Genomic DNA, 14,026 nt, shown 5'->3' with positions numbered 1-14,026 from the left:
ATAAAAACAAACTTTTCTGATTCCCATAACTTTCTAAACATGTGAAGTGATGTCAAGCAATGGTTGCCTAAAATAAACTAATTCCCTTATTATAATAATGAAACAATAAGAAAGGCAATGGAAATTCTGTAAAATTCACTATATCTGAAATGGATGAAACCAATTACATTCAAATGACAATGCAAACCCCCTAATAAAATGTGAAACATTAAAACAATTTCCATTGCTGCAAAACGAGTACACCTGTATACTGTGCATAAAGACTCATGACGCCTTGAGTCATGAAGACTCAAGGTGTCGTCTTCATGACTTGTCTAGCTGTGTAGTGGCCACTATGCCCTTTGGGCACCATACCAGCTTAGTTGTACAGATATGGTGAATAAAACATGTAGATACTTATATATAATGTGTGTGTGTATATAGTGTAATAACACCACAAACAGTATTGTTGTGGGAGCCACAAACAGTATTGTTGTGGGAGCCACAAACAGTATTGTTGTGGGAGCGACAAACAGTATTGTTGTGGGAGCCACAAACAGTATTGTTGTGGGAGCCACAAACAGTATTGTTGTGGGAGCCACAAACAGTATTGTTGTGGGAGCCACAAACAGTATTGTTGCATCTGGCCTTGAACCAATGAGGGAGGCAGCCTTTTTTTCTTGCCAGACTTCCCCACCCTATTGCGGCCAAAATATGCCACCTACGATCTTTTTATTATTTTTTCTGTTATTAGGTAACACAAATGAACACTTTTATAAGATTAAATATTTTTTTTTTATTTTTTATTTCTTGTGCCTGGCAGTGTTGAAGGCATTAAGGCCCAGAGCAGGCCGGGGGTTAAACAACTATGACAAAGAAAGAGATCTAGGGATAGTTCTGGATAGAAGACTCACCAGAGGACCACATAAAGGACATTGTGGGAGGACCATATGCTTAGTAGTTTTTCCAACTTCAGAATCGTTTTTAATACATGGATGATGAAATATTTTAAAGAAATTGTTTCCTACCTTTGCAAGACCAAAATTGGAATATACAGCAGGTGTATGGTGCCCGGACCTTGAGAAGCACATCAATTAACTAAAAAAAGGTGCAAAGACATGCTACAAAATGGCTTCCGGAACTGAAAAACCAAAGCTACAAGAAGCTAGAGATATTAAATATGCCATAGCTACAAGACAGATAAGAGGCAATGTGATCACTATGTGCAAAATAGAAACAGGAATTAACAAAGTTGACAAGAGGAATTCTTGAAAACTGCAACCAAAACAAAAAAAGGTCATAGATTCAAGCTAAGGAAACAAAGGTGCTGAAAAATATTAGAAATTCTCTATTGCAAACAGCAGTAGACAGTAGGAACAAGTGAGGATGCAGTGGATGCCAAAACTGTCAGTAATTTCAAAGCGTTATATGACAATAGCGTGGGAAGATGGGATACCATAAGTAATTCACTGTGTAATTACCTAAGTGTAGTTACAGGATAAGAGCTATGCTGGTGGAATCCCGTCTTCCCAGCACTCTGTCATATAACACTTAGATGTTGTTGTTGTTAGAGATTCAGCTACTCAAAACTAGTTCCAAGTAGCACAGGCTATGGTGAGCCGGTAACTTATCTGGCACAGGAACGGGGCAAGTAGCTCGGGCTATGGTGAGCCCGTAGAGGACTTACCTGGCACAGGAGCGGTGCTGTGTGAACACTTAGAAATTACCGACGGCTTTGGCCTCCACCACCACCTCACCAAACTTGTTCCAACCGTCTATTACTCTGTTTGCGAAAGTGAATTTTCTTATATTCCTTTGGCAGCTTTGTTTACTTAAGTTTAATCTATGACCTCTTGTTCTTAAAGTTCCAGGTCTCAGGAATTCTTCCCTATCAATTTTATCGATTCCCGTTATTATTTTGGACGTAATGATCATATCGTCTCTTTCTTCTATCCTCTAGTTTTGCCATATTTAATGCCTGTAACCTCTCCTCGTAGCTCTTGTCCTTCAGTTCTGAGAGTCATTTAGTAGCAAGTCTCTGCACCTTTTCCAGTTTGTTTACCTGCTTTTTAAGATATGGACACCATACAACCACTGCATATTCCAGCTTTGGTCTAACAAAAGTTGTGAACAATTTCTTTAGTATTTCGCCATCTATGTATTTAAAAGCAATTCTGATGTTAGAAAGTGTAGCATAGGCTCCTCACATGATGTTCTTTATGGGGTCCTTAGATGATAGTTTTCTATCTAGAACCCCCCCTAGATCTCTTTCTTTATAAAAATTCTTTAAAGATAGGTGTAGCTCTTGTCCTGTAACTATACTACAAGAGCATTAAAGTTGAAAAGTGGAACTAATACAGTTATTAACACACACACACATATATACAGTGGCACCCCGATTAACGAATTTGATCCATTCTGGCACTGAGCATCATGTGAATCGCTTGTCTTTCGAAACGAATTTCCCCATTTAAAATAATGGAAATATAATTAATCCGTTCCACCCCAAAAACATCCAGATGACATTTTATAATGTAAATTTAATACTGTACATGTAATTATTATAAATGTTTTGTTTTACTGTTTTCAATTGCATATGTACTTTACCTTATGAAGAGTCGTTGCTGGCTTGAGGGAGAAGATGGGGAGGTGGGAAGGAGGAGGAGAAGGGTTATGGTGTGGAAGGAGAATCTACCTCTGAGTAAGGCGATTTCCTTCAAATTTACAGTAACTGTCTTCCTTCCTCTTGACAACACTATTTTTAGCAAGCAGCTTCTTTGGGGACATCGTGGGTTATAAACTGTAGTCACAAAACCACAAAATACCCAAAGAAAAGCACAAATATATGCAGAGGGATGCTTATCCTGCACGATAAAACAACAACACTCTTGTCATAGGTGTCCAAGATTTTGCGAGAACCAGCGGGAACACTAGGAAGCACCACGTGGTTTGCTCGTTATTCGAGCGAAAGCTTGTCAATCAAGACAAATTTTCGGCGAGTGGCTTGCTCGTTACTCAAAATGCTCGTAGATGGAGCCACTCGTCACTCGAGGTTCCACTGTATATTACAAACCAGCTTGTGACCACTACATGGCAAAAAATAGAAGGGAAAAAAAGATAGGAACTTAGACAAAGAGATAAGTGGACAAAGATTAAATCTAGCCAATTCTATAAATATATTATGCGTAAATTACATGTGTGGGTTCGTTGAGAGTACAGGGTGTCATGTATAAAGTAAACACTCCATTTATATATCATAATCAAGAACAACACATGCAAAAAAAGGGTAAATCAGAGGTTGTAAATGACCACTATCACCACATTTTTGGTTTCACTAATGCCATACTTAATATGATGATCTGCAAGTTGATTATCTCCGAGACTTTCCTAAAAAAATTTTGAAAATCTCCAATGCATCTATAGCAGCACAACACCACACTAGCACAACATATATACCACTTTCATTTTCAGATCTACTTGCATTTATATCCTTTCCTTCCCATATATTTACTGTGGCACTGCTCAAAAAGATCACCTTCACTTGTTGATGCCATCCATCATGAAACTTTCCTATCCTACAATAGTATTTTATTTCCATGGATACCTCACTTGTTAAAAATAAAAATAAATACAGTATTCTGGTCAGCTCTTTCTAGTCTTCCTCTTGTCTCTCTTGCAGCGTGTCATCCTCTGGCTCTGACAGAATTTAAATAAGCATCAAAAGTTCTCACAAAGCTCGAAAGACTTTACCACCAACCGTGATGCAGAACAGTAAATCACTTAATAATTTAAATAATGATGAATTTCCTGTGTAGTACACTTCATGACCTGCTTAGTTCTTACGATGTTAATTACTGGTGATTTAATAATTTACTTTCCCTCTCAGTCAATGAGCGGTAACTTCTGTGAACGTTATTTCTGGTCTTGTTACAATCTCTACTTGCTTGACTCTTTCCTACATTGCCCTTATTATCTTTTTTAGCTGTTCTCCCTTCCTTTTCCACTGCCTTTAACCCTTTATGTAGTGAGTGGACATGATCCTTCTTTCTGTGGTTCTTCTCTTTCAACTCTTCAACAATATTTCCTTTTTGATTGTGATGTGTTCACCACTCCTGATATGTTCCGGTTTTAGGTCCTCTATGGTATTCTCCAATTCTCATGTTTTATTATTTTTGTTCCCTTTACTATATTTCCAGAACAGTCCTTCCTAGTACAGCCACCTATCTGAAGTCCTATCCCCTCTTCACTTCATCTTCTCTCCTTTACATCTTCATTCAATTTTGCATGGTCCTTAATTTGTTTGTCAACATGTTAAGTTTAACTATGGTATTGGTATTTTTCTGGTCTTTTATGCAGATGTCTAACAACGTAAAATTTCACGTAACTGCACTAATCACTGTCAGACATTCCTTTTTCAGAGAGTGCATTGCCTACTTTCTGCCACAGCATACTTTCTTTCCTTTTTTATTTTACTTTGTGGAAATGGTGCATAACCAAGTGTGCTTAAAACTAATCCTGTGATTCTAAATAGTCATAGGCCTATACAGAATTAAAGCATCAATGCATGATCAGTTTTAACTGGTAAACATATACAGTACATTATTTTATGGTGATAAGCACTTTTTTGGATGCCACTTTAAACCTGTACAAGGCTCTTGTCATTACTGCATCCTCAAAACAGAAAGCTTGATTTACCTAAGAAGCTTATCTTATTTAACCTTAGAAAGCTTACTACAGTACTATACTGTACTAGTATTTGGATAACCTGTTATGAATGGCCATGAGGATATACTGTTAGGCTAGAGTAAATTATATAATATTTCTCCTAATTTTGGATCAAACAAATGGCCTTTATATTTTTCCCCTCAATGGGAACAGGCAAAGTGTGGAAAATGGATATATGGAGCTACTTCTATACAGGGAACATGATAATGGTAATCATTATTTAGATTTCTTAATATCAGCGCCATATTTACTCACTTCAGGTTGTTAAGGCAACAAAATATACAACTCCAGCAAGTCAGAAAACCAAGCTACAGTACTCTGAGGAAATTACATTAAAGAAACAAAGCAAAACAAAATGAAAAGAAACACTGAGGATACTGGGTGTACAAGGTTTTGCGTAGCAGAGAGGGAACAGTTAATAACTGTAAAAGGAAGGCAGCCAATAATTTTTACTGCAAGCCCTCTTTTTGCAGCCTTACCACTCAGAACATAAACAGTGTGAGATCGTGGGCTGAACGTTGTGCACTTGTATTCTCCCGCGTGGTACATATGAGCGTTTGCCACTGATAAACGGCTCTTAATGAACCCTTGTTCTGCTGGTAGTTCCGTCATCGAATACCTGGTATTGCAAGAGGCAGCAATGAAAGTATGACATGTATATTTTTTAAAAGTCTGTTAAAACAAAAAATATATATAAAATACTTGTACTAACCTTTCATTATTGAAAATACATTTTTTAATCTGACCTCAAACTATAAATTGAACACAATGTACACTCAAGTCTCTTTTGTCTCTCAGGGCTTTATATTATCCTGTGCAGACAATAAGTCACAATAACGAGGCTGAAAATTAGACACCAAACTCACAAATCTGAAAATAAAAGAAATGAGAATGTGTTGGTCAGTCCTGAACCATTATCAAGTTATTAGATGACTTAACAATGGTCCAAGAAGGACTAAAATGTCCTCAATTCTTTTATTTTCAGATTTGTGAGTTTGGTGTCTTCATATTATCTTATTAAATAATTACCCATTGCAAATAAACAAAAAAGTGAGTGTCCAAGAAATACTTAACTTTCATAATTTTGCAAACTACATAAAATATATAACAAAATTGCCTAATACAATAACCATGTTTTAGTTATTAAAACCTATTAAACTGCACAAGATCACTATTTTACCTCTGCAAAGTTGCATACAATAAACATTTCCATAAATGGAAATAACAAATCACTCTACATTTTGCATAGCAAATCTAGGACTTCTTTTCTCTATACTTGGGAGGCTTATCTACATGATAATACTAATATGAGTGCTTATACAGTGCCATCATGTTCCAGCCTACCACTACGAAGCTATTTAAAGTCAATCAAAGCTTTCTGAATGCATAGTTAGTTGTGGCTCAATTCACACAAACATACAGTTCAATATGTTCATCCTTTCATTTGAGGAAGATCACTCAATTCATATTGAGTGCATAATTACATGGGGTGCACAGGACTCAACTAAGCAGTTCCCATGGCTAAGTGGTAACACACTTGCCTGGCATTTCGTGAGCACTTTGGCCTGGGTTCATATTCTGGCCGGGGAGGATTTACTGGGAGTTAATCCTTAACTGTAGCCTCTGTTCACCCAGCAGTGAATGGAGTATCTGGTTGTTAAACAATTTGGCGGGTCATATTCTGGGGAAATTAGGATTAAGGACTTGCCCGAAACACTATGCGTGCTAGTGGCTGTACAAGAATGTAAGAGCTCTTGTACTATATACTGTATATAAATAATAAAAAATAAATATTAATTTTTTTCCATTACAGTAATAATAAATTTTATTCATACAAAATACATTTCACATATGATGCAGTGAAGTATTAGTAAGTACACAATGTAAATTATATAAACCCACTAATATGCAGAGCATTTTGGGCATAATTCAAGCCATAATACAGTACTAGTACTAGAAAACTAGGGAGGGAGGGGTTCACACATCATTCAGAATTACTAATTTAACCATGCTACAGAAAGGAAAGCCAAACTGATTGGCAAGCACATATCAATGCTGACAAATAATGTGGAAAAAGCTACAGAAACACACAGAAGGAATAGTTTGACAAGTATCTAATAAGTAGCTATTAAGGTTACACAACAAATCCTAAATGATGAGGATGAAAGATGGGGAAAGGAGGTGACAAGCCAGCAACATGTTATTTTTGCATATACTGTACTGTACTGTACCATATACATGACAGCCATTTCCTGCCAAGAATGCAATTGAAAGTATTAAATAACTTTCACACAAAACATCAAAGTAACTATTCATCAAAAGAAAAGCATTATATCAGTAAGGATATATACAGTACAGAATTCAATTAGGTGGGTGCATGTGTAATTACCCAAGTGTTGTTACAGGATGAAAGTTACACTCGTGGTGTCCCGTCTTCCCAGCACTCTTTGTCATATACAACACTTTGAAACTACTGATGGTTTTGATCACCACCACCACTTTCTCACTTAACTTGTTCTAACCGTCTACCACTCTGTTTGCAAAAGAAATAGAGTGGTAGCTTTCTCATTTTTTTCGGCACCTTTGTTTCCTTAGCTTGAATCTATGACCTTTTGGTCTTGAGGGTGCCAGTTTCAGGAATTCCTCTTTGTCAATTTGGTCGATTCCTGTTATTATTTTGTAAGTGGTGATCATATCGCCTCTTTTCTTTTTTTATCTTCTACTTTTTGGTATACTTAATGCCTCTAGCCTTTCTTCATAACTCTTTTCAGTTCTGGAAGCCATTTTGTAGCATGCTTCTGCATCTTTTCCACTTTATTGATGTGCTTCTTGAGAGATGCAACTCTTGCATATTCCAATTTTGGTCTCACAAAAGTCATGAACAGTTTCTTTAGCATTTCACCATCCATGTAATTAAAAGCAATTCTGAAGTTGGAGAGTGCAGCATATGCTCCTCTCACAATGTCCTTTATGTGGTCCTCTGGTGTCCTTTCCATATAATTTATAGATTGTGTATGGTCTATTTTCTCTTATACCACATTCCATAACATGCATTTATTCACATTGAATTCCATTTGCCACAAGATGCTCCAAGCTCTTACTGAACCCTGCTTGTTATTCATTTGTACATCAAACTCATAAATTCATTCATATCTATCACTCAGGAATCTTAGGAAGACAATTCTTAACTCACGAAATAAAGGAATTTTAGTGAGAAAATAAAAGAAAAAGGCTTTGGAAAACTGTTTTGGCATTAATGGTTATTGCTGAACAGTATGAAGCTACAATTATTGATACATGGGCGGCTTTCATTTGCAAGTTAGGTGCAATGCTACACAAACTCTACTACACAAGGCTCACTGACCATTTTAGAAATTCAATTTACTATACCCTGTACATATATTTCTCTTACTTGTCACCTAAGATACGATCTCCCTTTCTACTTACTACAGCTTGCATCTTTTAAATATAATTACTGAATTATTCTCTACAGATTTACTTTTCTATATATAATCTCAACAAAAACTATTGTACCTGTAATCAAAATACAGCTTTGCTCAAATATTGGTCCTTACACATTCAAATTTCACCTTCCCAATTTTGCTTTAAATTTTTGTCTTCCCATACATCTCTCAAATAAAATAGTGAAACATTCCTGTTTAATGAAAATACGTTACATAGCCCTCAACCCTCATTTTCCCAACCACCACCTGTATTCCTCTTCGTACCTACAGTATACATGCAATTTAGATACAGATAAAAATGTATTGAGCAGCTTGGCTACATTTCAACACTCATCACCATCTTGTAGTGATAACACTCTCCAAGTTATTAATAAATACTGTATTAAAATTTTTACAGATGCCCATGTATAACATACATATAGTATAGCAAATACAGTATTTGGTCTTCAGTGCTATTCATTTATTGTACAGTATATGAATATCACTCACTTTGACTTGTATCCTGAATACAGCATTAAATTGAACATTAGTAAAACCTTCATATGCACATATACACTGCATATAGTAATCATGCCTTTCTTTAAGAAAAAAACTAAAGCCTCCTAAAACATGGTACAGTAGTGCAAGACTGCACTGTTGCATGCTAGCACGGCGCCTGATGGTTGCAAATGCACGTTAATAAAACAAAAAATTATACCTTTTATGGCATACCTCTTGATACAAATGGGGTAGCTGTATAGTTTATATAATGGATTACAGTTTTTATAATGAGCTTAGAAGGTGCAATGAACACAAGAGTTTAAAAGATCACATGGTGAAGCATTGAGTAAGCTGGCCTAACGTGTGCAAGCAATGTAACGAATATGGGAAAGGCGATTGTGCAAGAGTGGTCATGGTGGTGATTGTGAGTCAATCTAGTATGCCCATTATATAAACAGGCTAATGAAGTTTAAATTTTGAGTTCTGATATGAAGAAGACCATTGCAAAACAACTCTTTGATTGTGCTATATTTTATTAATATAGCTATCCATTTCTCCATTGTTTACAAAAAAAAATATATTAATGGGAAGTAATATTCGAAAGAGGGCAAACCTGAATGGCAGTTTTTGCTTCTGTATCTCCCTGCTCATTGGAGTAAATTCTGATATGAAAAAACTCCCAGCAAAACTACACACACATTTGTACTGTATTTACTAAAAGATACAGCCTTATTTATGTTATACAGTAGTACTAAAGGATTCAGTAACCTAGCATTAAGGCTGTTATTTTACTAATGGATTAAATTAATTATTAGCCATTAAGGCTCTTGTAGGGTTTATATCTAACAAAGTGCATTTGGTTCAGTAATATCCTCTTATAGAATATAAAATCACACCTAACTGTGCAATAAAAATACTCATTTTTAATAAAAGGCAACACACACAAACACACATGCTGTCTGAGAAAATCTAAATCCCCACCAGCTGCATCTTTAGTCATCAGTAAAAATACAAAGATATTTGGAATGCATATTTCAAAGTTCTAGACAAATTTGGGTTAAAATGGTACGAGGGATACAAGATTTTACTTTGTGTCAAGGATTTGACATAAATCTTATGACTGTGACAGTCCATGACAGAACCTGTGGAGTAATACAGGGCAAAATATTTTGAAGACTGATTTAGGGATTAAAATAAAAATTTGATTACAGGATCATTAAATGGTTGCAAAGTACAATTTGCAAATTTTTTAAACAACATTACCATTTGTTACAACCATATACCATATAAATGTGAGAGGGGTCCATGGCGTAAGAATGTGAAGTGCCAAAGACAATACCAATCATGTCTATAATGTAGGAATAAAATTCCGGTGTCAGATCAAATGCTCAAAACCATGACGAGAGAGAGAGGTATCAAATAATATACACTGTACATGGAAAATACTGGAAGGCCAGGTCCCAAATTTACAATAAAATAACAATATACTTGAGTGAATGATATGGAAGGAAATGCAGAACAGTCAGTGATGAGTAAAGGTACCACAGATACAATCAAAGAAATCTATGAACATTAGAGGTCCACGGTTGTTCAATATCCTTCCAGGAATTATAAGAAATATTGCCTGAACAAAAGTGGAAGTCTTCAAGAAAACTGAACACTTTTCTGCAAAAAGTGCCTGACCAACTGGGCTTTAGTGGATATGTGGGCCTGCGGGCCACTCCAAGCAATAGCCTGTTGGACCAAGCTCTTACAAGCCAAGCCTGGCCCTGGGCCAGGCTTGGGGAAGTAGAACCCACAGAACCTCATCCAGTTACTATCCAAGTACATGTATGCTGACAAAGAGGCAGAAAAGTCATTATTTATTTTTTATAAAACTAAAGGATGTACACTTAATATGATCCTTTTATTAGCACCTCATGAAGTATGCAATGACACTTTTAACAAATTAAAAGAGTTGGTGTATGAAGTCAGCAAAATGCTCTCCCTCCATTTGTGATGTCAGCTTCATCCAGTCTAATGTTTAATCTTCAAAACTCCTCTATTACAAGGGCTTGTGCTTCAGCTACTGCCTTTATAACTTGCTGCAGATCAACAACAACTTCTGTTGTTGCTGTCTGCTCTGTAACACTCTTGTTATCTGTTTGTATTCTGAGGATCATGCGTTATGAAATTTCTCATTGCTGGTTTCAGTCAAGGCCTTCCATTCACCTGGGCTCTAGGAGACTCGAACCGCGGACCCCACGTGTGTGAGGCCGAAGCTTACACACGTTTTATCAGTCAAGTCCTCTTATGTACAAAATTAACATCCTTCTCATATTGTTCTGTCCTTTCTAAATGTTGAGTGGCACCCAAGGAGATGAGATCAGTTTAAATAACTGGGATATGAGATTGATAAATAATAAAATTGTGCAATAAAAATTGAGAGGTGGGGTAAGGCAGGGAAAGACAGTGGCTGCTACAATAAAAGCCTGGTTAGAAAAAATTAGAAAGAAATAGATGCCAAAGGGCTTCATGAAGAAGTGCTAATACCAACTCTAAAGTACAGAAGTGAAACAACAGTGTAGTAGGAATGTGAAAAATCAAGAAATAGAATAGCAGAAATGACAATCTGAGAAGCATAAGAAAACTTAAATATCCAATGCTTGATTTACATAATTGCCATACACCAATTTCAGGCAGAAATACCCACTATAAACAATATTCTTAATTAATATAGTAGAGACATTTTACTACTGACACCACAACATTGATGAAAGGACAGAAGACACTGCTAATATTGTGGGATGAAAATACAGTACAGTACTATCATCACCACTGTTACATATCAATTATAAACAATCTGAGATTACCAAATGGTAAAGGTATCACTGCTAAATAGTATTTTGTCAGAAATCACTACTGTAGATAAGATTTCAATATACAATTATGAAAATTCAAATTCACTAAATCTAAGACATTAGTATACAAATTATACAGTATTAATGAAGTGAAAAACCTTCTTTATACTAGTATATTAATAATTTTGAGTGATGTACATGTAATGCATCAAAAGTTGACTAATATGTATAAGAAACATTATATGAACATTAACAATGCTCATGGTTACAGAACGTTTAATCCAGAGAACAAAACTTTGTAAACGAAAATGCAATAGCAGCATTATAATCACGTCGCTGATTTAACATGTGGGGGAAAGGTCCCTTACATGCTGAGGATGATGCTATATTACATTATGTAGCAGCTGATGTGTATGATGTTACATATGATGCAGCAGTTATTGTTGTTATGGATGATTTGATACATGATGCAGCAACTGACATTGATATGGATGATGCTATACATGATGCAGCAGCTGATGTTAATATGGATGATGCTATATATAATACAGCAGCATATATTGATATGAACAATGCTATATATAATGCAACAGCTGATGATGATGTACATAATCTGAGGTAAATATCTGAGAGGTGTGTGGGAATAACATAATCAATGAGCCTTGCATGTTAAGTACAAAATCAAACGTACACAACACTCTTCAGTTCTTCCTGTACTTCAGGTTGGAAAAAAGCTTGCCACTCTTTATCATATTTATGTTTGGGCTCTAAAAACGAGCAAACTTAAATACAGTATATGGTACTTTAATTTACGATTCTAGTTAAGATACGCAACAGTTTACCGAATCACTAATGCAAGAAATGGTCTCCCTTACCCCCCCTCCCCAGGTACAACAGGCTTGCCATTGTGCGTCCACTTGAGCTGATCGAAGAGGGTGAGGGTACACAAGACGGAGAACTCCTCTTTCTCTGCTACATAGTGCTGTCCATTGTATGTAACATGTGGAGACCAAGACTCACCTTCCCCATTAGTTTGTGCTCCATGTGTACCTCCAATACCTGGTAAAGGAAAACGATCTATACAGTACTGTACTCTTGACATGTAAAAGAAAAATATATTATGTATAAATATGTACTTATAGAATTGTACAGTTATTCAAATTACAATTGTACAGTTAACTGAAAAGTGCCATAAAGGATAATTCCATTATCTAGACCTTGCATATTAACCCTTTTGCACTTGTTTCAACTCCCCAAACAGTACTCATCCTGGGTCTAGATATGGTTTGAAAATATGGCATTTTATACATACATGTATATAGTATTAAAATTACCTGAACTTTTCTGTGGTATACTAAAAAAAAATTGGTAGAAAAATTAATAAAGTAATACATTTAGGAATCTACATTTTCTAAAAGAATGGTCCAAGCAACTAAAAATCATGCCATAAGTATTCCAAAGGTATACTGGAGACTATTATATATAAAAAAAAAAACATAGGGTCCTCCCTACATATGGACAGGATGTTCTTAACTCTGAACCAAATTTTCCATAGACACTGATATAAAATGGCTGTAACATTCCACCATCCCCTTCCCTGCCTCTCTTCAAAATGAATGTAAATAAGAAGAGAATTAATGACAATAATGTAGCTGAAACACATAACCCAACTCTCACACTCACACGAAATGTGTGGAATGGGGAACAAATAAGCCATTACAGTATTTTTAATAATAATAATATAAACACTTTTCTTTTATTTAAATAGAATAATGGTGTTGCCCTCTTTCTTTGATTTTATGATTTCAGAAGAGTTAAGAGGTATAATTACTAGAGGAAGTGGTAAAAGGTGGTGAAGCATGGGCACTAGTGCATCACCAACACACCACCTCTTGTTATCAGCCATCGAGAAGGAACTTTTCCTATACTGCATAACAACTGAAATAGTGCATCAGTAATGTGGTTATTTCAACAATGGTTCATACAGAGAAACAAGACACTAAAATGGGGATTTGGAGGCCGTTCATAAATTTGGCGTAGTTCCGGTTTTCTAAATTTATACAGCACATGTACAGAGTATTAAGTTTCTAATTAATAAGAAAAAGGTGTGTTTTCCATAAACAGTACTGTACTGTATAGCATGCAAATTCAATTAAAAATGTTTTTAGATTAAGAAGCCTCCCTTGTTTAAAAGAAAATATGGTCCATAAAGTTCAATAGAAGACTATAAATGTTTCCAATATAATAAAAAAACTAAGTATGTAATAAGTATACAGTACTCAAAGAATTTTATGTAGTTTAGTACAAAAAAAATTCATTTTGCCTACAATTTTTTCAACAATATAGAATATGTTCTCATATTTCTGGAAGGGCTGAACAGTAGCTCCCTGTTGCTACCAAAGCCGAGATATCTCCACACTTATATCACATCAAACTTACTATATAGCAACGCTTTAAAATTCCTTTAGTTGCCTACTGGAAACCAGAAGCCAAAACCTGGGGTCCCTCACAGAGGCACAGTGAGCAGGGAATTCACGA

At 35.7% G+C, this 14,026-nt stretch overlaps 1 protein-coding gene across 1 annotated transcript in view; it reads right to left on the bottom strand.

The window, feature by feature from the left end:
• The window catches only part of LOC123755049 (basigin), a 60,422-nt gene that overhangs the window by 20,021 nt on the left and 26,375 nt on the right, over window positions 1-14,026 (bottom strand). Inside the window, exon 3 of the mRNA XM_045737507.2 lies at window positions 12,509-12,547. Within this exon, the coding sequence (XP_045593463.1) occupies window positions 12,509-12,547 (39 nt within the window). The remainder of the gene's footprint in view (window positions 1-12,508; window positions 12,548-14,026) is intronic.

This window comes from Procambarus clarkii, chromosome 28 (genome assembly GCF_040958095.1).
Source record: "Procambarus clarkii isolate CNS0578487 chromosome 28, FALCON_Pclarkii_2.0, whole genome shotgun sequence".
NCBI classification, from domain to species: domain Eukaryota; kingdom Metazoa; phylum Arthropoda; class Malacostraca; order Decapoda; family Cambaridae; genus Procambarus; species Procambarus clarkii.
The sequence above is the reverse complement of the archived record's forward strand: the minus strand, read 5'-3'. Positions and strand labels throughout refer to the sequence as shown.